Source organism: Heptranchias perlo, chromosome 35, assembly GCF_035084215.1.
Source record: "Heptranchias perlo isolate sHepPer1 chromosome 35, sHepPer1.hap1, whole genome shotgun sequence".
Taxonomy (NCBI): Eukaryota; Metazoa; Chordata; class Chondrichthyes; order Hexanchiformes; family Hexanchidae; genus Heptranchias; species Heptranchias perlo.
Window position 1 is genome coordinate 25,205,784 of NC_090359.1, and position 25,046 is coordinate 25,230,829.

Here is a 25,046-nt window from a genome sequence, read left to right on the forward strand (position 1 = left end):
GCCGATGACCTCGAGGCACGCTGTCCAAACTTGGGAGGAAGGATGGAAAAGGGAAAGGGACAGAGTGACCCTGGTTACTAAACAAAAGATACAGTAAATGCATTTCTTTTTTTTTTGCTGTTGTGATTATCCAGGATTTCTGCTGGTAAAAAAAACCTCAACATTGAGATATTATAACCCACCTGGAACAGGTCTGATGGGTTGGGATGGGTGAGGGTTGGGATGGGTGAGGGGCGGGGGCATTGAGGCAAAGTTATCTTCTCATGAGGTGTGTTTAAATAACGAAGGGGGGAGGGAAGAAAGTCCCAGACACCGAAAGAATGTGTCCCAGGGAATGCGCCAAATGCATCGCGGGGACATTGTTCCCCTTCATTTTCCTTTGCGTGGCTGCCAACATTTTGCTTTTCTTCCCAAACTGGAGCAGCGCCTACATCAGAGAGAAGCACATCACGGTGGAGGTGCTGTACCTGGGGGGAGCGGCAGGAGGAGGCGTCCTGGTGAGAAGACGCTTCGTTTCTTATTTATAATTTTAATTTTTAAAAAAATAATCCATTGTTCGAAATTTTAGGGAGAATGACCGTTTGAGAAGATAATTTAAACCTTTTTTTTTAAAAAAAAAAGAGCGCCTTGAAAAGGAACATTTATAAAATCTGACTTCACCCCCACCCCAAAAAAATAAATAATTAAAAGACAATTTTTAAAGGGGGGGGGGAGGGGGGATAATTGATTTAAATATCAAATAAAACGGTTTTTCAGGGTTTTTTAAAATCTAATTTTTCCCCACTCTCTAACTTATTAATTTGTATTTCTTTTCCCCTTTTTGAGCCGGGGGTTAGTTTTCTTTATTTAGTTTTTTTTTAATGATTTATTCGCTCATCAGCAACTTTTTTTCCACTTTGGGTTTTTGTTTACTCACGGTTTTAGTGATTTATTCTCCTCCTCCTCCTCCTCCCTCGTTCACTCCCCCGATAAATCTTCCATTTGGGACTTTTAAGTTGTTTGATTTGAGGTGTTTTTGGGGGGGTTTATTTTTGGCCTCGCTCCTTCCTCCTGCGGTCGGTCAATGGCGGCCGGGCGGAATGGCGGCCGCCGCCATGAGGTGATTAAAAACTTATCTTCTTCATTTGGTTTATTCATTGCCTCCTCCTCCTCCTCCTCCTCCCTTTCACGATCTTCTCTGGATAAAATCCGCCCTCCTCCTCCTCCTCGAGCTGAAGTGAGGTTAAATCCATTTTCCTTTCTGCACTGGACGAGCTTCCAACCCGGCTGCCGCCATTTTATTTTTGGCGCCTTTTCCCCTCCCCCCCCCCCCCCCCCCCCATGGAGTCATTTCTGGGCCTAAATCATTTTAACATTTTTATAAATGGACGATTTTTATAAATGACGATTATACATAGAATGTACAGCGCAGAAACAGGCCGTTCGGCCCAACTGGTCCATAAGCTGTCCCATTATGTAAACATTTTTTTTCATTCGTTCGTGGGATGTGGGCGTCGCTGGCGAGGCCGGCATTTATTGCCCATCCCTAATTGCCCCTTGAGAAGGTGGTGGTGAGCCGCCGCCTTGAACCGCTGCAGTCCGTGTGGTGAAGGTTCTCCCGCAGTGCTGTTAGGAAGGGAGTTCCAGGATTTTGACCCAGCGATGATGAAGGAACGGCCGATATATTTCCAAGTCGGGATGGTGTGTGACTTGGAGGGGAACGTGCAGGTGGTGTTGTTCCCATGCGCCTGCTGCTCTTGTCCTTCTAGGTGGTAGAGGTCGCGGGTTTGGGAGGTGCTGTCGAAGAAGCCTTGGCGAGTTGCTGCAGTGCATCCTGTGGATGGTCAACACTGCAGCCACGGTGCGCCGGTGGTGAAGGGAGTGAATGTTTAGCGTGGTGGATGGGGTGCCAATCAAGCGGGCTGCTTTGTCCTGGATGGTGTCGAGCTTCTTGAGTGTTGTTGGAGCTGCACTCATCCAGGCAAGTGGAAAGTATTCTATCACACTCCTGACTTGTGCCTTGTAGATGGTGGAAAGGCTTTGGGGAATCAGGAGATGAGTCACTCGCCACAGAATACCCAGCCTCTGACCTGCTCTTGTAGCCACAGTATTTATGTGGCTGGTCCAGTTAAGTTTCTGGTCAATTGCACTATTCTCTCAAGCAGTGTCCTCTCTTTCCCCTTACGAGATGCACAATTATGTTGGAGACAGTCTGCATGAAGTCTTCCCTCACTACCAAAAATCAAACTCCCCCTCCATTCAGTCTGATTCAATCCCTTTTCTCTGCACCGTTTTAATCTTGCTCAGATCTTGTGCAGCCCACAGCACACAGCTGGAATTCATGCACCCCCACGATTTCATCTCCATTGTAAGATTCTCAAAATTCACAGATCCCCCAAAATTCGAAGAAAAACCCTAAAGAAATTCACCTTTTCCCTGAGTATGGAAAACTTTGGCCATTGACTAAAATCCTAAGATGGAAGGATAGGTGAGAGGTCACCAGACGAATCAACAACACACACATGGAATGTGGGAGAATTACTGCTTCAGACATGTCTCTGTTTTAATGCAAAACCTACAGCAGGTGGTCAACACTCACTGCCATTGAAAGAGGCAACTGCTCCAGACATGGTGGGGCCATGTCTTTGTTTTAAAGCAAAACCGATCAACACCTAGGACGTTGGATACAAAAGGAAGCCTTGTGTGACAAGCTCTGAAAATCGGAATTAACAATGACCCATCGGGAGAAGCAATTGCAACATGATGAGGGACCATCAAAAAAGCCATCAAAGATTCTTAAGGACTTTGTAAGAACCGTTTAAACAGACATGAAGTGTTTTTTTTTGAAGTGACGAAGATCATTGTAAGAGAGGGATATAGAAGTGAAAACTCGAAACCTCTCTCTCTCTCTCTCTCTCTGGTTCTTGCTGGCTGTTGTGTTCTGCTTCTCTTGTTCTGCCTGTCTCTGGAAGTAGAGCAGCTTCCAGTGAAACCAACGAACCCTACATGAGAGAATCGGTCAGCCAGACCTGCAAGTGCAAAGGATTGTTCAACAGCTCGGGAGGCGACAGTTCAACAAGGCGAGGGGGCAACAGAGAGAAGGTCAGCAGCTCTAGAAGCAGGCCGACACACAAGAAGAAACCAGAGCAACAGCCCCAGTGACCATCAGACACCTCGCGGCAACAAGGGCCTTACAAAACAACCAACCGAATATTGCCACCAACCAACCGGGTAATATTGGACCACCGCGACCAAAGAAAACCAACTCGGGAGAAAACCGAAGATCCGCAAAGTTTCCACTCTACAATCTATTTCTGACTTACCTCTGGGTGAATTACTGTCAAGGATTCGTTCGGTGAGCATTATCTCTGGTCCTTTAGAGTCCAACTTAGCTAGTACAGTGGGATTGGGAGGGGTGAGGTATCTTTCTACTGTAATTTCCCTCGTATGTACTGAAGTGTTCCCCATTTTATTAGAGTGTTAAGATTGTTGTGTTGTATTTTCTCTCTTGAATAAAGATCAAAGTTTTTTGCACCAAAACCAGTTGTCTGCTGCACTTTGTCACAACCCCCAAATAAGTCCAAGGTCTAGAACCCAGTGAGTGGGAGCGATTCGAACCGCTCAGAAGTCAGAGGTGAAGGTGACACACACCACCACCCCCCTACGTCATTAAAATTAATTCTATCCACTGTTAACATTAAGCATTCTCAGGCCAGCTATAGTACAGATCAGGTGCAGATCTGCACCAACTACATATCTTAATTCCAATCTCAGAAGGGTGCCGCCTGCTGCATCTGTATATTTCCAGTTCCCTCACAAGCCACCCTCTCTAAGTGATGCCACTCAGTGCTGAATTTCAATCCTGTGGGCCCACATCTACTAAGATCAATTTTAAGATGGCCCGAATTTATTTCACAAAGGACCGTTGGAGCCCAAGGAGAGAGGAAACTTCCGTCCCATTAATTTATGCTGGATTTGATCCAAGGGCCGTGGGGATGGCAGTGTGCTAAGTCACTGAGCCATCTAATTCCCACATCCCTTTTGCAGTTATAAGCTATGGAGTTTGTGCAGTAGACGTAATCTTTGTTTTTCTCTGCTGGTATTGGGCGTTATTGTGGATATTCATGGCCAGAAGACCAGGTCATTTCCAACTGGTCCATGCCACTCTGATTAACTCTTCTTATCCCTTTATCCCTCTATTCCCTTCTCCCTCATGTATGCATCACGTCTCCCCTTAAGTGGAGATTTGATAAGAGGTGTTCAAAGTCATGAAGGGTTTTGATAGAGTAAATAAGGAGAAACTTTCCAGCAGCAGGAGGGTCGGTAACCAGAGGACACAGGTTTAAGGTAATTGGCAGAAGAACCAGAGGCGACACAAGGAAATTTTTTTTTACGCAGCAAATTGTAATGATCTGAAAGGGCGGTGGAAACAGATTCAGTAGTAACTTTCAAAAGGGAATTGGATAAATACTTGAAGGAGAAAGGTTTGCAAGGCTATGGGAAACAAACAGGGGAGTGGGACTAAATGGATAGCTCTTTCAAAGAGCTGGCACAAGCACACTGGGCCGAATGGCCTCCTTCTGTGCTGTAACATTCTATGATTCTAAGTGAGTCAGTACTATCTGTTTCGACCACTCCATGTGGCAGCAAGTTTCACATTCTCATCACCGTGTGCAAAGAAATTCCTCCTAAATTCTTCATTTAATCTGTTAATGGGTATCTTATATTTATAACTCCTTTTTCGGACTCACCCATAAGTAGAAACAGTCTCTCCACATCCACCCTATCGAGCCCCTTCTTAATTTTAAAGACCTCTGTCAGGTCTCCGATTCATCTCTTTTTCCAGAGAAAAAAGCCCCAGCGTTCTCACTGTTTCCTGGTACACACATGACGACTCCACACTGAAAGACTAAAGACTGCAACATAATCAATGGAACATCGGAACAGGAGTAGGCCATTCAGCCCCTCGTGCCTGCTCCGCCATTTGATAAGATCATGGCTGATCTGTGATCTAACTCCATATACCTGCCTTTGGCCCATATCCCTTTAATACCTTTGATTGCCAAAAAGCTATCTATCTCAGATTTAAGTTTAGCAATTGAGCTAGTATCAATTGCCGTTTGCGGAAGAGAGTTCCAAACTTTTACCACCCTTTGTGTGTGGAAATGTTTTCTAATCTCGCTCCGAAGAATTTAGGAGGAATTTCTTTAATGCTGCGTAAGTTTACAGAATGAGAACCAACTATTGATTACCATGAAACAATACAATCAATAAATGTGCAGTATTAGTCCATTTACATCGCTTAATGAGTTACTCATTTTGCTGCCACTACTTAAAATTTTAACGTACTTTTTTTGTTTCATGATCTGTTTTGCACAGGTTTTATTCCCTGCAATCCATTTCTTAACCTTAAGTAAACGTCAGTGCTGTGAAGAAAGATGTGGGGTGAGTTTCTGTCTTAGCTACTGATTCTATAACTTTGCCTTGCAGTGATAAAATAATATAATTTATCTTTGCTTTGGTCATGTTAAGAATATTGAGTAAAGTTATAAACTTTAGTTTTAAAAAAAATATATATAAATCAGGATGCTTTTAATCAAAATTAGTTTTGTGTGCACTAGGAGGGAAGGGACATGCTACGGTTAGAAAGTTTCTTTAGAATAATGTCTCCTTACCAAATCGTTCACCCCCGACTCCAGAGACTTGAGCATAAAATCTAGGCTGACACTCCCAGTGCAGTGCTGAGGGAGTGCTGCACTGTCGGAGGTGCCGTTTTTTCGAATGAGGCGTTAAACCGAGGCCCCTCACTCCCACGATTTCATCGTCTACCCTCTCAGGTGGACGTATGCGATCCCGTGGCACTATTTCGAAGAAGAGCAGGGGAGTTCTCCCCGGTGTCCTGGCCAATGTTTATCCCTCAACCAACACCAAACAGATTATCAGACCATTATCACATTGCTGTTTGTGGGACCTTGCTGTGAACAAATTGGCTGCCGCGTTGCCCTATATTACAACAGTGACTACACTTCAGAAGTACTTTGTTGGCTGTGAGACGCTTTGGGACGTCCTGAGGTCATGAAAGGCGCTATATAAATGCAAGTTCTTTCTTAAATGACACCAGACCACCCACCAGTCAGTTTAATACTATTTGAGGTCATTGTGAACATCAGTACTGAAGTTAATGGAACCCCTGGCTGTATTGTGACAGTTTCATGACTTTTTGCAGGTAACAGGTAATATTTCAGTCTTAGGACTGATAGGTCAGCAAATTCACCCCCCAACACTAAACAGTTTAATGCTTCCCCTGTTCCTGCCAAGAATCAGTTATGACACAAGATGTTCCATTGGAAGCATCAGTTGTATCATTTTTTTCCTCCAAATTTTTTTCCCCTCCCTTTCCTCTAGGTGGTAACTCATGTTGGTGGCTCTCGCTCAAGTGTCTATTCTGTGTGTGTGGGAACAGACAGTGAGTGTCGCCTTACTGCTCAATCACGAGAGCATTATAGCCGTGCCCAATCACCTGGTATCCATGGAGATCAGTTCTAGAAGACAACCAGCATCAATTAGCTACACTCAGTATCAAGGCAGTGTGTACAAAAGATGGATATTACCCCAATCCTTTGGGAGACAGGCGCTCATGTCTTAAACTTTGTTCTTTGCTCCTGTTCTGCGGTTCCCCCTTAAGGCAGTTCTTTATATACCCAACTCCATGGGGTATACACATGACCATGACATCACCCACCCTCAGCCAGGCAGTGACACTTTAACCCGTCCATGGACATGCTTCCATTTTGTTTCTTCAACAACAACCTGCATTTATATAGCGCCTTTAACGTAGTAAAACGTCCCAAGGGGCTTCACAGGAGCGTTTATCAGACAAGATTTTACACCGAGCCACGTCAGGAGACATTAGGACAGGTGAGCAAAAGCTTGGTCAAAGAGATGGGTTTGAAGGAGCGGCTTAAAGGAGGCGGAGAGGTTTAGGGAGGGAACTCAGGGCCTCGGCAGCTGAAGGCACGGCCGCCAGTGGTGGAGCGTTGGAAATCGGGGATGGGTAACAGGCCAGAGTTGGAGGAGCGCAGAGATCTCGGAGGGTTGTAGGGCTGGAGGAGATAGGGGAGGGACCTGGCCATGGAGGGATTTGAAAACAAGGATGAAAATTTTAAAATCGAGGCCTTCCCAGACAGGGAGCCAGTGTAGGTCAGCGAGCACAGGGGGTGACTCTTTCCAGCAGACACAATTTAAGACAGTTTAGGATTACACCCATAAACATGCACTTTCCAATCAGTGCCACTGGATAACGATCAGCCAATTCAAGACAGACTGGGGATTAAATTTGGGATCTTAATTGGTCTGTGTAACTCAGTGCCACACTGAGAGGTGCATTTACCGACTGAGGGTGCCCATCCCAATTATGTATTTATGTCTTATAGTTTGTTCACATAGCAATATTTCAGAGTTGCTCAGAAATTGGCTCCGTAGTTCCCAGATAATCTGGCGATCTGTGTTTCATAAAGTGGTTGAAGTTTAAAAGGATATACATGAATATGGGTGATCAAATACGCCTACAGAACACAATGGTTCCTGTGATTCTGGGACCACTAAACTGTGTGGAATCCATCGACAGTGGGTTGTAAGGTTAGACTGACCAAAAAAAACCCAACAAGAGCATGAGTACACACTCGTTTTTGCATCCAACAACATTGTGAGTGCCCCTAATGCTTGTGTCTTCATTGCCTCACCTGGCAAATTATCCCAGATCCTCCTCACTCTTTGAAGAAAGGAGATTTTCCTGATAAAAATCTAATTTTCATCAGTTTCCGTTTACCTCCTTCAGTCTTACTTTCCCGAAGTAATAATCTGCAATAGGAAAATATTCTCTTGCCCCCGCCTCAATTTTGGTTATCAGTTTATATTAGCAGCAATATTTGGATATCAACAGAATGTTCGGAACGTACAATGGCTATTTGTACAGCAACATTTATAAACGATGTCTTGCAGTCCTGAACAGAATGCAAGATAATGCCTGCTAAGCAATCCTTCCCCTCCTCTAGCCTCCAGTGTCTTTCCCTCCATCATAATCTTTTTTTGACTCTCTCCATTTTATCGATCCTGCCGTGTTTAATTGCTCCTCTGAACTTTCTTGTTCTTGCTAAGTTCCACGTTCCCAAATTCCCCCTCACCGTGGTGGAATCAAGACTCATCGGCCCAGATTATGCCGTCAAAATAATCCGCGAGGATAATGGCACTCGCCGTTATTTATGCGCAAATTGCACAGCAACTTCAGGCGAGGGGCAGATGCGCGGTTAAACTTAAAAACCCAGAAGTTGCTGTCCGAGTTGGGCTGCTCTGCCGTTAGCTTCGCGAATACGGCTTCTCGCTGTCTGCCTCACCATTGAAACGCATTGACTGGCACGAAGTTGCTGTATTTGCGCAGTAGATGTGAACTAATCTCGCTGCAGAAAGTTAGGGCGTGTCCTTTCCAGTCTAAGTACCCCTTTAACGACACGATAAGTGTTAATTACTGCCAATCAACCTCTCTGCTACTGTGAGTTAACTATTACAAGTGTGGCGTCTCATTCCTTCAGGTTTTAATTGTTGTTGGAGTTTCAAAAATGTAAAATTTAATTTTTTTTTTTACTTTTTCCTTTCTGTCTCTTTTTTTCTCTCCCTCAATCCAATTTCTCTTTCCTTCTCTTTCTGTCCCTGATTTGACTATTTCCTTCTCCGTCGTTCCTCTGTTTCTTTCTCAATCCTTCACTCTCACCGATTAAGGAGATGAGACTGTTAGTCCCGCCGTTCACTAAGGTCCGAGATGGCGCGCGTTATCAGCTCGCGCTTCCTGCAGGTTACAGCGCAAAAAAAACTTTGAGCTGAAGGGTGCAGGACAAAGTTTAACTAACCACGTACGCCGTGAGATGCCCCACTCCTGCAAGATCTGGCCCGTTATGTATTATCCTACTCTCCAAGTCATTCTTTCCCAGGATCTCCTTACCTCCCTCGGAATTCCTTTCCTCGCTTATCAACAGGTTTTTTTAAAAGCAAACTTAGTGTTACCTAACCATTCCGTCTTGGTTTGCATACCTATTCTCTTTACCCCTGGACCTCACTCCAAAGGTTTCTCAATTCAAAGGTCGGGATTTTAGAATACATTTTGTTTAACGGTGTCATGTGTCTTCCAGATGTGTCTCTCGGTACTGTTTGCGTTCGTTAGTATTCTGGGTGCAACATACTGCTTCGGTATCTCCACATTGGGGTTGATCTATGGACCTCTCTGTCGCCATTCCCAAGGTCATCAAGACTTAAAGTGGGGCAGACCCTTTCAAAATAACCTCACCGGATTCAGGTAGGATTGGAGCAGAGTTTAAACGAACTGTCTTCTGGTTTAGCCCATCATAGAATGGTTACAGCACAGAAGAAGGCCATTCGGCCCTTCGAGCCCGTGCCTACGTTTCACATTTCTCCGTGAGGCCTATATTTTTATCGTCACAGACGGGTTGTCCCATAGGAACATAGGAACAGGAGTCGGCCATTCAGCCCCTCGTGCCTGTTCCGCCATTTGATAAGATCATGGCTGATCTGTGATCTAACTCCATATACCTGCCTTTGGCCCATATCCCTTAATACCTTTGGTTGCCAAAAAGCTATCTATCTCAGATTTAAATTTAGCAATTGAGCTAGTATCATCTCATCTGAATAACTGTTACACCGTTAAGTGGAGAGGGGGTGTGGGGGTTTGGGGGATGGGCTAATGAATAGCCTGCTCCGTCTTTCTGATTGTGACGTGTAAAAATGTGTCAATAGTTGACTTGTGACAACCAGGCCCACCGTCCAGGTCTGGGGTTTTGGTCGGCTGGAAAACTGGGCTTGGGTTTTTAGCTAATGGAAGTTAGGAATCAGAAGAAAAGGACGAGACAGACGCTTTAAAATGTAATTTGTTTTTAAAAAATAATCGATAATCGTGTTCTTTCACACATTATTACTAGCAAATCTCCTGGTCACGTTGCTCAAAGTTGGATGATGCACTGCTTTGCGATGACGTCAGCACTACACCACGCAACGCACCGTGTATTGTTCTGCTGCTAAGGCGGAGCGGGGTTTAAGTTTTAAAGTCAGAAAAATCTAATTGCTGTAAGTCTGATGTCACTCAAGAGCTTAATTGTTGTTTGGTACGGGAACTTTCTAAATTGTAAGGTGCTCGGCGGGGTGTTTTGGCCCAGGTCAGAATCAGCAACACTAAGCAACTGGCTTGTTTCGAGATGGTTTTTTTTTGCAATCCGTAACCAAGTGTGGCGTCTGCTGTAATATTTATCTAGGATTACAAAAGCATTTCTGCTAACTACACATTGTATTACGTGATTTGACACCATTCTTTCTAATCTGTTGTACAGTTCTGACAGCTACCTGGTCAATCAAGCAGTATGGGACCAATGCCGAGAACCAAAAAACATTGTTGCCTTCAATTTAATGCTGTTCTCTGTGCAGCTGGGCTCCAGTGCCATCGAGGTCCTCTTATGTTTCATGCAGATGATCAACGGTCTGGTTGGATGTATCTGTGGGACTCACAGTCACAGATAAAGGGTGAGTGACTTGATCTCCAATGAGAGGAGTGAGCGCCTTCGATTGCTCACAGGTTGCGGTACTAAGGTGTACAGGTCAGAGGGTTCAAGTTCGTGACCCCGCCCCCCCCCCCCCGCCCCCCCCACGATCTTGCGGAGCTAGCCGACCTCAGCTGAGGCAGCGCACTCCGCCCCTGAGCTCAGAATTCACACTCCAGCCCACCACCGAGGGAGCGCTACATTGTCAGAGGAGCCATCCTTTGGATGAGACATTAAACCGAGATCCTGCCTGCCTGTTCAGACGGATGTTAAAGGATTCTGGGGCACTATTGGAAGGGGAGCAGGGTGTTGGCCTGGCTAACATGCCTCCCTCAAACAATATCACCTAAAACAGATGAACTTATCCTTTACCTAATTGATAACTGAGAGGTTATAACTATCAGGACAGGCTGGGGCTCTTTTCTCTTGAAAAGAGAAGAGGGGTGACCTGATAGAGATCTTTAAAATTATGATGGGGTTTGAGAAGGCAGATGTTTCCACTCGTGGGGGGACCAAAACTACAGGCCACAAATATAAGAGAGTCACTAATAAATCCAATAAGGAATTCAGGAGAAATTTCTTCACCCAAGGAGTGGTGAGAATGTGGAACTCGCTGCCACATGGAGTAGTTGAGGCGAATAGTATAAATGCATTTGAGGGGGATGCAAGATACGCACATGAGGGAGAAAGGAATAGAAGGTTATGCTGATCGGGTGAGATGAAGTAGGGAGGGAGGAGGCTCCTGTGGAACATAATCACCAGCATGGACCAGTCGGGCCGAACGGCCTGTTTCTCTGCTGTAAATTCTATGATGTATCTGAGATCTTGCTATGTGCAAAATGGCTTTTGTGTTTGCCTACATAACAAGAGTCGCTTGTACAAGAATATGTCACTGTAAGTGAAGCTCTTTGAGATGTTTCTAAGACATGATAAGGCTCTGTGTAAGTGCAAGTTCTTTTTACCATAAAACGATATCTGTGGCAACTAAATAGCACGTTTCAAGGGGAGCCAAAGTCTAGGAGGAATACTTTTGTTCAGCGTGCTTCCCCATCAATGTGGCTTGATGATAGATTTTTTACCTCAACTCAGACCTGCTATGCCTCTTGGTACTGGCGATGATAAGCCCCATCCATCCCATAGTGGCTCCATTGGGAGGGTGGAGAGTGGGGGGGACACAATTTCAGATCAGCCCAGGAGCCAGTGCAGTGCTGCCTGGACAAGCACACTATTCGCAACAGAATATAGCACAATCCGATATAGTGATTGATTTAGCCAACTGGTCATTATATCTAAGCACGATAGCCGATTGTAGTTCTCCCATTGATAAAATCCCTTCTTAGTTACATTAATCTGAGGGGTGAAATCAATCAATCACACTGAATATCACGTCAATTTCTGCCTTTGCTGGATATACCGTCTACCTGTCAAGCACAGTGTCTCTTATGCCTGGGTAAATGAAGGACCAAACTCCGTAAAGTACAGTGAGCAGTACGACCGACCTTACTGATCATCACATGCAGTGCCCAACGTATAGCTCTCTATTACACATGGCCACTACCGTGGAACGCAGTATACATAATATTATTGATTGTTCTATATTGTATTGATTATAGCTCAAATGTTACTGTGACTGACTTATAATGGGATATATTATAGTGTGTTTATTATAAAGCAGGCCACAGTAATATATTTAGTATTGATTAAGTTCCATTATATTGTCCAGTGTTGTCTCTTGGCTTATTTAATGAGTTGGTATCAATATCCTGTAGGGAAAAAAAAAATCACACATTAAGCCGACACTCAGTGCTGTGCCAATATGTTTTATGCGCGATATACTTACTTCATCACAATAAATGTCTCCCACCCCCCCACCAATGGAAGACTTGTACCCACAGAATACTTCACCCTAGTGTTGTACAGCTCAAAAAATACTCTCTCAGACACATCTGGTGGACAGAGTCTATAATTGTACCACAGGGAGTTTTACACAGTTAACATGGGCACAATACATTTCAAAGCTCCTGCCCGCCACCATCACACTTTACTGCAATCCTAGCTACACAGGAACAGGGGGTGGCCATTCAGCCCCTCGAGCCTGTTGCGCCATTCACTTAGATCGTGGATCTCTATTCCATTCCGTTTACCCGCCTTGGTTCCGTAACCCTTAATACCCTCACCCAACAAAAATCAATCCTTCTCAGTTTTGAAATTTACAATTGACCCCCAGTCTCAGCAGCTTTTTGTGGGGAGAGAGTTCCAGATTTCCACTCCCCTTTGTGTGAAGAAGTGCTTCCTGACATCACCCCCTGAACGGCCTGGCTCTAATTTTAAGGTTATTCCCCATTGTTCTCCTCTCCTCCCACCAGAGAAAGTAGTTTCTCTCTATCTACCCCAACAGATCCTTTAATCACCTTAATACCTGACCTAACAAAAATCTATCAATTTGTTTTATAATGAATTGATTATTGTAACATGTTTAATGTTAGCCTTCCAGGGCACCGTGTAAACGATGAAGATTTACGCGTCAGAGACACAGAACGCACGTTGCTGCCTTGCCAAAGCATTCGTCAAAGTTGATGCTTGTCGCCAATGATTAATTTTGTTTATGATTATTTTCTGATTCTGAATTCCCTACTTAATTTTCTCTCCTTTTCCATATCATTGTTGCTTCGTGAATCTCCCTCAAGTCATTTCCCTCCCCCAGCCCCCCAGAGAAATGCTTCAGTAAAGGGACTGTTAGCACCTGCTTCTCCCGCCTGAGAAGCTCTTGTAGGGGGGGCCGTCTCCGCAGGCTCCGGTACCCCGGAGGGTGTCCACGTTTTGCGGGTCGGGTTCAGGCAGTAATCATCCCCTGGTGGTTGATCTTTACACAGTGTTTTTTTTATCGAAACTTTTTTTTCCTCATTTGACCCCCTTTCTCTAATCAAACAGAGGTCACTCTGTTTGCCTTTTCTTAATTAAACTATAAGGAGACACTGGGTTGCCCCAGTATCATTAAAAGAAAAAACCCAACAAAAATGCCCCCTTTTTAGGGGGGGCGCAACTAATAAAGAACTTAAGCAAAAAAACACAGGGAACTTATAAAAGTAAATAGTAACGTTGCCACCCGTGTCCGCTATGCCCACCAGTCCCTGCGGCGCCCACCGGTCGCGGAAGGCCTCAAGCGTACCGGCGGACGACGCACGCTCCTTCTCCAGGGCAAGGCCGCGGAAGAGAGGCAGGCAGCCGGAGTGACCCCCTCCCCCTCGCCTCACGAGGCCGGGTCCAACCTGGACCTGTGGATGGCCACCTTGGCCAGGCCCAGGAGCAGACCCACGAGGGGGCCCTCCGACCTGCCCGCCCCCCCCCCCCCCCCCCACCTCCGCACCGGGTGGCCGAAGATCAGGAGGGTGGGAGTGAAGTGGAGCCAGGAGTTGAGGAGCAGCCCAGGTAAGTCTGTATGCAAGCTGGGATTTATGGGGCTTGTTAGGCTGCCTATAATCACGACAGTTGCTTTCTCTCCTTACAGAGGGTCACGAAGGTGAATGGATGAGCAGTGAAGATACATTGGAACCAACGTTTAATGAATAAACTTCCTTCCTCACCCACCATCAACTATATTAACACTTTTGTACAATTAAACATATTGTCAAACAAAACATAAAACTATGAGCAAAAAATCTCGCCCCGGTACCTTTGTGAATGACAGTGTTCTATTAAAAAGTAACAATCTAGATATTTGCCTTCAATTATTAATTGCATTTTGTTTTCTGTTTTCTGAATCCCGACTTCATCTTTTTTCTCCCTTTCCATTATCAACGTTGCCTCATTTACCTCCCATTAATTACCTCCCTTCCCTGGCTTTCCCCGTGAGCCGGGCAGCTGTGTTGTGAGACATCCCCGTTGGTGCTGTCGGTGCAGCTCACCAGCCAATCCTGCAGGAGGCGGCCTTGAGCGTAGAAAGTGATTTTTTTTCCCTTTTGTTTACATAGAATTTACAGCACGGAAACAGGCCATTCAGCCCAACTGGTCCGTGCCGGTGATTATGCTCCACACGAGCCTCCTCCCTCCCTACTCCATTTCAGTCCATCAGCATATCCTTCTATTCTCCCTCATGTGATTATCTAGCTTCCCCTTAAATGCATCTACGCTATTGGCCTCAACTACTCCTTGTGGTAGCCAGTTCCACATTCTCACCACTCTCTGGGTAAAGAAGTTTCTCCTGAATTCCCTATTGGATTTATTAGTGACTGTCTTATATTTATGGCCCCCAGTTTTGGTCTCTCCACAAGCGGAAACATCATCTCCACCTCTACCCTATCGAACCCTATCATCATTTTAAAGACCTCTATCTCGTACGACAGTTTACAACAAACCCTGTGGTTTTGTACACTTAACTCGTGATTTACTGCCTGATTTTTGCATTAAAAAGAGGCGGTGAAAATGACCATTTTCGAGTGATAACACATCACTTGCCTAATTTATTTTTACAATCAGGTGGGGAAAGCACTTTTCACAACTTCCTTATGGCACTTCTGTAGCAGATATTCGCACGGTAACCCTTTCTTCTAAAACCCTGTGGCCCTCATTTATTACAGAGGGCCGTGCTCAGTGAGTGATTGTCAGGGAAAGATGCTGATCACACTGCATGAGTTAGTGTTACTCGATCAGCCTCTTTTAAAAGCAAAACATACATGATTGAAAGGCAGGGAAAGACCAGATGATCCATCAAGCCTGCCCCACAACCATGATGGCCAGGGCATCATGACTAAACACTTGCTCCCGCTCCCCTCCCCTCCTGCCCGCAGCCGTATAATCTCCTGGGAGAGGCAAAAAAAACCAAACAGAAATCCCAGGACCAATAAGGGAAAAAATACTCTGGAAAATTCCTCCTCAGGCGACCGAAACCAGTCCAGGAGATCACATGGACCGAGTGTTATCTATAAAGACGCTTCCCTTCTGCATGATACGACCTCTGCCCCAGTCTTGAAGGCAGAGAGTCAGCACCCACCACACCAGCCGACAACGCATTCCAGAGACTCACTGCTCTCTGGGAAAAGAGGAACCGCCCAACACCCAGTCTATCCCTACTCTTCCATAGTTTAAACAAAAACTCCAGGAAAGCTGCCCATAAGGCACTTTATGGAAGTTTACAGCTGGTCCCTGAGTGTGAAATAATAGTTTTGGATGAATTCGCATTTTAAAAAGTTATATTCCATTCTTACGAACGATCCAGTGCTGCACACTAAAAGTGTCCTGTTTCTAAGTGACTGGGCGAGCAGCGATTTAGAACACTGTCCTATTAATGCCTTGACCTGGGTTCACATTTAGCCGACACTAACAGAGAGGTCCCTCTGCTGGCAACGTCAAGTGAGCTAAGACAGTCTCAGTCTAGATCTTAGTGGGGTGCGCGCACAAAGCACACCACTGACCACAATTGGACACCAATGTAACTGATATCAAAATTCACTCAGGGAGATCACGGTGATGGGTTCAGAAGGGAATGTCCTTGTGAGGTTGGGGCCAAGCCCAATTCTGTCTTGATCCAATATCCACGTCTGTGCATTTTTCCAGCGGGACAGTGATTGGAGGTGGGAACCATGGCTGACTTCCCCTTCTCCCCCTCACCGCCTTCTACAATCCAGTTGAAATCTGGTGGCTCTTCAACAACCCGCATTTATACAGCGCCTTTAACGTAGTAAAACATCTAAAGGCACGTCACAGGAGCGTTATCAAACAAAATCTGACACCAAGCCACGTAAGGAGATGTTAGGACGGGCTTGGCTTTAGGGAGCGCCTTAAAAGGAGGTGGAGAGGTTCAGGGAGGGAATTCCAGAGCTGGGGGCCTACACGGCCGCCAATGGTGGGCTGCAGGAAATCAGGTATGCACAAGAGGCCAGAATTGGAGGAGCACAGAGATTTCAGAGGGTTATAGGAGGTTACGGAGGGGGAGACGCAACAGACTAGGAACTGAACCCGGGACCTTATGGTCCGCGTGGTTCAGCAGCAGGCCAGATGTTGCACTTGCTCAATGAGCCCCCCCCCCCACCCCGGTAGCTTAACTAAGTTCACAGCGTTGTGCAAACAACCCGCTAACGAGGCTAATACTGAGTGCATTGCTCTATTCCTACGACGTAAATACACAAGACGTGAGTGGGTGGAAAAAAGATTGACTGGTTTCTTTATTTTCCCATTTAAAAGGAATGCGCACACAGAAGAGAGTCCTGTACCTTCACAACAGCTTGGATTTAGTTGTGGCTTCATGCAGCTTAATGATCCTTTTTCTCAAGGCTCTCATTACAAGCTTTCCACTTGCACTGAGGAAGGAGGCCGCAGACCGGCTCATCTTGCTTGTTCTGGATTTTCCACTCTTTCCGTCCACCACGATCAAAGACAAAGTATACATGTCGTCAAATCTGAAAACAAATAGCTCAAAGTGAAAAAGCTGAAAATAAACAGTGCATTTACATCAATTCTTACTCGGTTGGGGCCGGGGGTGGGGGTGGGGGGTGGAATTTCACTGGGTTGTCCTCCATCGGAGGTTCCACTCGCAATTTTTTTACTCTCCTCTGAAGATCTGTCGACGTCAGTGTAAGGCACACATAGGTTGTTAGAAGTGGGGGGCTTTTGTGAGTTGAGTGGCATCCCTGTTCATGCTTTCTTGCATTCTCATTGAAACAACAGTTAAGATGTACCTTCTTTTTCCTTGTTGGGGACCAAGACTTCTCTCGCAGTCCTGGACAGGATGATTACATTGGCTCCCGGTCCAACGCCTCAAATTTACAGTTCTCATCCAAGTGTTCAAATCTCTCCGTGGCCTCTCCCCCTCCCTATTTCTGTAACCTCCTCCAAGATCTCTGTGTTCCTCCAATTCTGGTCTCTTGTGCGTCGCCAATTTCCTCCAATTGGTCCACCATTGGCGGACGTGCCTTCAGCTGTCTCAGCCCCAAGCTCTGGAATTCCCTCCCTAAATCTCTCCTCCTTTAAGACGCTCCTTAAAACGGACCTCTTTGACCCAAGCTTTTGGTCACCTGTCCTAATGTCTCCTAATGTGGCTCGGTGTCAAATTTTGTCTGATAATCGCTCCTGTGCAGCACCTTGGGACGTCTTACTACGTTAAAGGTGCTGTACAAATGCAAGTTGTTGTCTTCTGATAGGTGATTCATCTCTCGCCTCTAACCTCAAACTCTTTCCAATGATATTTCTTACCTTTATTTTATCGAGGACTACGATGGTCATTGCTGCTCTGAACATTCCTCTCTTGTTCTTCCCAATTTCCAAGTATCCCTCCTGCATTCCACTGAGGCAGAGGACTGGGGCTACAATGTTGTAGGACTGCCTTCAACCCATGCTCCCTTTGAGTGCGGCTTTGTCTCTTAGGTGTGGCTGTGGCTCAGTGGGTAGCACTCTTGCTCCTGGTATCATGAAGGTTGTGGCTTCAAATCCCACTCCAGAGACTTAAGCATAAAATCTAGGCTAATAGTCCCAGTGCCAGTACTGAGGGAGTGTTACCTATCAAGACATTAAACTGAGCTATCTAGCTGGGGGGTGGAATTTCACTGGGTTGTCCTCCATCGGAGGTTCCACTCGCAATTTTTTTACTCTCCTCTGAAGATCTGTCGACGTCAGTGTAAGGCACACATAGGTTGTTCCAAAGAAGAGTAGTGGTGTTCTCCCCAAGGTCCCAGCTAATATTTATCCCTAAAACAGATTATCTGGTCATTGCCGTTTAAGGGACCTGGACTGCTGTGTTTCCTATATTGCAGCAGTGACCACACTTCAAAAGTACTTTATTGGCTGTAAAGCACTTTGGGGCCTCTCTGAGGGAATGAAAGGTGCAAGTTCTTTCTTCTTTAGTGGGTAGCATTCCCGCCTCTGAGTCAGAAGGTGCAAGATTCAAACCCCGCTCTAGACAATGGAGTGGAGACCGGAGCTCTGACTCTGAATTCTCGGTTGACATCCGGCGGGGTACTCGCGTCTGGTCGATGCGGATGACCCCCCCCCCCTCGTCGCATGGGTTGTGGGAGTCCGTAAAACCCTCCCGCTGAATCACCTGGTATAAGGATGGTTACGGCAATGGGAGGAGCGTTCGCGTCACGGCCTGTCAGACTGTCAATCAGCCTGCGAATCCTTCCACCACTTCACACTGTTCTCCAAGAGGGAGAGTGTGAGGATATGAAAACAACAACTACGCCACCCTGTCAGACTGTTAATCAGCCTGCGAATCCTCCCACTACTTCACGAACACGAAAACAACAAACATCACAATTATCAACAATAGTTCACGTCACATCCCAACACTGATACTTGGACTCATTTACCTGGGCATCGAGGACATAAGGTACCAGGTATAGTCTGGCCTCAGACCAGTGGGATCTTTCTCATAGGCCTTTAGAATGATGTCCTTCTGTCTGTATTTACAGTGCCACATGAAAACCCAGGTCATCACAAAATACGTAAAAGAGTTAAGAAAACAATATTACCGTATAATCGATCACTTTTAACAAGCCATTTTGTTGCGTGTGCTTTTTTGTCATTGAGATAGAGGATTCAGCGGGAAGGGGAATGTTTCCTCTGGTCACTGTGTGTTAGCAACACAACAAACATAGCAAAAAGATTTCCTCTGATCATTCCTACTGTGTTTATGATTTCACTAGAAGAGGCATTCAGAAGAAATTTTCCCGCCACATTTAAGAAAGAACATAAGAACATAAGAAATAGGAGCAGGAGTAGGCCAATCGGCCCCTCGAGCCTGCTCCACCATTCAATAAGATCATGGCTGATCTGATCCTAACCTCAAATCTAAATTCATGTCCAATTTCCTGCTCGCTCCCCGTAACCCCTAATTCCCTTTACTTCGAGGAAACTGTCTATTTCTGTTTTAAATTTATTCAATGATGTAGCTTCCACAGCTTCCTGGGGCAGCAAATCCCAGAGACCTACTACCCTCTGAGTGAAAAAGTTCCCCCTCATCTCAGTTTTGAAAGAGCAGCCCCTTATTCTAAGATTATGCCCCCTAGTTCTAGTTTCACCCATCCTTGGGAACATCCTTACCGCATCCACCCGATCAAGCCCCTTCACAATCTTATATGTTTCAATAAGATCGCCTCTCATTCTTCTGAACTCCAATGAGTAGAGTCCCAATCTACTCAACCTCTCCTCATACGTCCGCCCCCTCATCCCCGGGATTAACCGAGTGAACCTTCTTTGTACTGCCTCGAGAGCAAGTATGTCTTTTCTTAAGAAAGAACTTGCATTTCTATAGCGCCTTAACCAACCTCAGGATGTCCCAAAACCCTTTACAGCCAATGAAGTACTTTTGAAGTGTAGTCACTGTTGTAATGTAGGAAACGCAGCAGCCGATTTGCGCACAGCAAGATCCCACAAACAGCAATGTAATAATGACCAGATAATTTGTTTTAGTGATGTTGGTTTACGACATTGCTAACACGAAACAAGCAGAGGGAATCCTCCCCGATGTATATTTTTCATGTATCTAATTACAGTTTTTATTGTTAATGCTTTTGATATGTTCCACTTTGAGTGTACCCAATCACGCTACAATTATAACAAATCTTGCCCCATTGATTTCACAATATTTTTATGGATCTTTAAGTCATGATGGTCAAGCAAAACGTAACAGTAACCTCTCTCTCTCTCTGCATGTGTGTTTCTGCTCGTTTTCTTGCCCGGGCAGGTTATCAATCTTGATAAAACCAGCAGAAAGTAACTGGCTTTATATAGAATAACGTGGAATTTACAGCACAGAAACAGGCCATTCGGCCCAACAGGTCTATGCCAGTGTTTATGCTCCAAGTGAGCCTCCTCCCACTCTACCTCATCTCACCCTATCAGCATATCCTTCTATTCCTTTCTCCCTCATGTGTTTATCCAGCTTCCCCTTAAAAGCATCTATTCTATTTGCCTCAACTACTCCTTTTGGTAGTGAGTTCCACATTCTCCCCACTCTCTGGGTAAAGAAGTTTCTTCTGAATTTCCGATTGGATTTATTAGTGACTATCTTATATTTATGGCCCTTTCTTTCTCTATTTTTAAATACTTTTTTTTAAAAAGACATTTCAGTTCCGACTTGTTTCCGTTTTATGAATACGACATTTGAAGCAATCCAGTGCAAGGGCGACATAAACGTTACATCTGTAACAAAGTGTAACATATAAATTGCTCCACCAGACATATGACAGATGTGTGCTAGACACAAAACTATATATATAATACATAGGAGACACTCCCATATTTAGCATCAGTTTTTTCTTTACTGCCTGCGTGCCCTTCTGTAATAAACCCAAGGCATTTTTGCATATAATTTAAGGATATGAGGGAACGCAGAATGCAAGGACAGCTCTAGACTGCGGGAACGGGTGCAGGAAATCCCAGACTACAGCTGTGAGGGAAAAGAGGCAGGCGACAGTGCAGATCATCAGGCGGCTGTCGATCACTGCAAAGCTCTCGAGTAAATCGAAGTTTTGGAGAGCTATCTGCGAAAACAAAAGAAAACAAGAAATTGTATGACAGGTTCTGCTAAACGGTGACGGGAAATCCTTCAGTGGCTTATTTGAAAGAAAGAACTTGCATTTCTATCGCACCTTCCGCGACCTCAGGACGTCCCAAAGCGCTTTACAGCCAATGAAGTACTTTTTGAAGCGTAGTCACTGTTGTAATGTAGGAAACGTGGCAGCCAAATTGCGCACAGCAAGATCCCACAAACGTCAATGCGATAATGACCAGATCATCTGTTTTAGTGATGTTGGTTGAGGGATAAATATTGGCCCCAGGACACCGGGGAGCACTCCCCTGCTCTTTCTCCCAATGCCATGGGATATTTTATGTCAGCCTGAGAAGGCAATTGGGGCTTCAGTTTAATATCTAATGCAAAAGACGGCACCTCCAACAGTGCAGCACTCCCTCGGTACTGGGAGTCTCAGCCTGGATTATGTGCTCAAGTCTCCGGAGTGGGGCTTGGGACCAAGGACCTTCTGATTCAGAAGACAAGAGTGCTACCCACTGAGCCACAGGACAGACAGATCAAAAGGTCCCAGATTGATGTGATGTCTGGTCTATACTGAGTTAGCTGATCTCAGCTGTCGAGACGCTACCATTCACCTCAGTGTCACTGGGCCAGGGAGAGAAACAGTGGCTGAGCTCCCTGCCACTGATCATCTCCCGGTGATTCTCCCGCTGGAAAGTGTGAGCCTCTAGATCGGGAGGGGGGGGGCAGCGGGCGTTAGGACCACGCAACCTGTGCAATTGCACGGAGCCCCAAGCCGGTCTGGGACCCCGACCGGATCCGGTGATAAGTTTAAGGGCTGAGGTAAATCGATCTACTTTTACATTACCGATTGGGTGGATTTGACATTGGATTAAGTCAGTAGCATTGTCCAGTAAAACGTAGGGCCCTCCCCCCACCCCCGACCAAACAGAACCTTTGCACGGGGAGCCCACGAGGCAAACGCCGCTCCTGGTCCAGACGGCCAGTGAGGTCAGCAACTGGGTTCACCAGTAACCCTGCCCCTCCCATGGCCAAATAGCCGGCCACACTCACCGTCTAGGCTCATGCTTGAAGTATGGCCACTCAAGGTCGCCAAGGGAGCCCCAGTACCCACGGAGCCGCACCCTAGCCAGATTCAGGCCCTTCAGGAGAGGAGGGTAGAAAATCGGTAATGAAGTGGAAATTAAATCTAATGGGGGGGGGGATTAACTTTAACCTAACTCGCCGATCGGGAAACGGACGGGATCAGGTGGAACACTGGTTTTACACCCCGCCCAATATTACTCTCCAGTGACTTCAGCGGAGAGTAAAATCGGGTGGGCCCGTTGGGTTAAAATTACCCCCCTAAAATGTCTATGAGTAGAGAATCCTAAGATGTAAAGGGGAATTTTCCAACCCCAACTTCTAGCAGGAAGCCTCGCCCACCTGGAGCGCCTATTGGAAATTCAGGAGTGCACTGCGCACAATTTTCCTGAATTGAACATCTTACCGATTTAGCTGCGCCATCCAGTGCTATTTTCACTTGCCTTCCATCCCATACATTCACCTTCACTGGCTCCCAAATCGCACCGTGCTGAAAATACCAAACAGGTACACATCGCAGTATTAATGTCTTTGTTACAACTACGTTAAGAGGAAGGATTGCAAACTTAGTGTCCCTATATACTTACGTGGTTGGCATTACTGAACGAGTGAATTGAGCAACCATCAGATAGCATTAAAATGCCTTCCTTACTGGATCCATCTGCCTCGGCTCGCACCACGATCCCGTGCTCACCAACAGTGTGGATTGGAGATATAACCCCAATTCTCCAACCCACGATCCCCGAGATTGTGGCTTCTCTCTGAAAGCACGGGGTCCGAGAATCAGCCCTGGAGTGGAGAGGTCCATAAATGTCACAACACCCTAAAAGGGCAAAGAACATTGCATGGACAAGTTTGAGCTGACCAAAGAGAGTCAGCATGAATTTGTGATGGGCAGGTCGTGTCTTAACTAATCTAGTTGAATTTTTCGAGGCGGTCACTAGCCTGATGGATGGGGGAGTGCCTCTGGGTGTTGTCTATATGGACTTCCAGAAGGCATTTGATAAGGCTCCGTACTAGAGATTATTAGCAAAGATAGACGCACAGAATTTGGAGGTAACCTTGTGATGTGGGTTGGTAATTGATTGGGAGCTAGAAGACAGAGAGGGAATGTACTCTATTCGGCGGGATGTGACAAGTGGTGCTCCCTAGGGGGCCATAGCTATGAACTGTGCAGCGTGTCTATGAACTGTGGAGCAGCAAGCTGATTTGGGTATCCATGCACACAAATCACTAAAAGCTAGTGCATAGGTACAAAAGGTAATCAAAAAGGCTAATGGAATGTTGGCCTTTATCTCCAGGGGGCTGGAATACAAAGGGGAGGAAGTTATGTTTAATTTGTACAGAGCTCTGGTTAGACTCCATCTGGAGAACTGCATTCAGTTCTGGGCACCGCACCTCAGGAAGGATATACTGGTCCTTGGAGGGGGTGCAGCACAGGTTCACCAGAATGATCCCGGGGCTGAAAGGGTTAAATTGAGGACAGGTTGCATAATTTTGGTTTGTATTCCCTTGAGTTTAGAAGGTTGAGGGGTGATCTAATTGATGTGTTTAAAATGATAAAGGGATTCAATAGGGTAGATAGAGAGATAATATTTGCTCTGGTGTGAGGTAGGGAGGGGATCCAGAACAAGGAGGCATAATCTTAAAATTAGAGCTAGGCCATTTAGGGGTGACATCAGGAATTACACACACTTACTAACAGCCTGTTGACTTTGGGGCTTTGGCTCGATTGGTAAATGCTGTGTCACTGGGCTATACAGTACTGAGCAAGGTGGTCCCGAGAACCCTGGGTTTTTGTCGGGTTCACTGATCTTAGCAAGTAGAGTTGAGGGGCCCTACAGTTGGCTCCAATATCGCTGGGTTAGAGAAGGGGGGGAAAAGAAACTGTTGGAGTCCTGCTCCCAGTCACTATCCAGTATACCGACAAAAAGGGACTGTTACTCTCCAAAGAGCTGATACTCCATTTAATCAGGCTCAGTGGTTCATGCGAACTGAATTTTGTCCAGGAAAACCCACACCCAGAGCTAACGACATATGTTTCAGTCTTTATTTATTTATCGCTCAACTTATCACTGATACAGATTGTCTGGTCATCTATCACATTGCTGTGGGACATTTTTTAAAAATTCGTTCATGGGATGTGGGCGTCGCTGGCGAGGCCGGCATTTATTGCCCATCCCTAATTGCCCCTGAGAAGGTGGTGGTGAGCCACCTTCTTGAACCGCTGCAGTCCGTGTGGTGAAGGTTCTCCCACAGTGCTGTTAGGAAGGGAGTTCCAGGATTTTGACCCAGCGACGATGAAGGAACGGCGATATATTTCCAAGTCGGGATGGTGTGTGACTTGGAGGGGAACGTGCAGGTGGTGTTGTTCCCATGTTCCTGCTGCTCTTGTCCTTCTCGGTGGTAGAGGTCGCAGGTTTGGGAGGTGCTGTCAAAGAAGCCTTGGCGAGTTGCTGCAGTGCATCCTGTGGATGGTACACACTGCAGCCACGGTGCGCCGGTGGTGAAGGGAGTGAATGTTTAGGGTGGTGGATGGGGTGCCAATCAAGCGGGCTGCTTAGTCCTGGATGGTGTCGAACTTCTTGAGTGTTGTTGGAGCTGCACTCATCCAGGCAAGTGGAGAGTATTCCATCACACTCCTGACTTGTGCCTTGTAGATGGTGGAAAGGCTTTGGGGAGTCAGGAAGTGAGTCACTCGTCGCAGAATACCCAGCCTCTGACCTGCTCTCGTAGCCACAGTATTTATGTGGCTGGTCCAGTTAAGTTTCTGGTCAATGGTGACCCCCAGGATGTTGATGGTGGGGGATTCGGCGATGGTAATGCCGTTGAATGTCAAGGGGAGGTGGTTAGACTCTCTCTTGTTGGAGATGGTCATTGCCTGGCACTTGTCTAGCGCG

General features: G+C 46.0%; 1 protein-coding gene across 1 annotated transcript; it reads left to right on the plus strand.

Annotated features, from left to right (window-relative positions):
* The first annotated feature begins 428 nt into the window (after window positions 1–428).
* LOC137302185 (transmembrane 4 L6 family member 1-like) lies at window positions 429–14,258 on the plus strand. Its single transcript, XM_067971849.1, has 5 exons — window positions 429–497; window positions 5,359–5,424; window positions 9,162–9,325; window positions 10,371–10,560; window positions 14,086–14,258. The coding sequence occupies exons 3-4, from the start codon at window positions 9,162–9,164 to the stop codon at window positions 10,555–10,557; spliced, it is 351 nt and encodes a 116-aa protein (XP_067827950.1). The 5' UTR covers window positions 429–497; window positions 5,359–5,424; the 3' UTR covers window positions 10,558–10,560; window positions 14,086–14,258.
* Window positions 14,259–25,046: the final 10,788 nt, after the last annotated feature.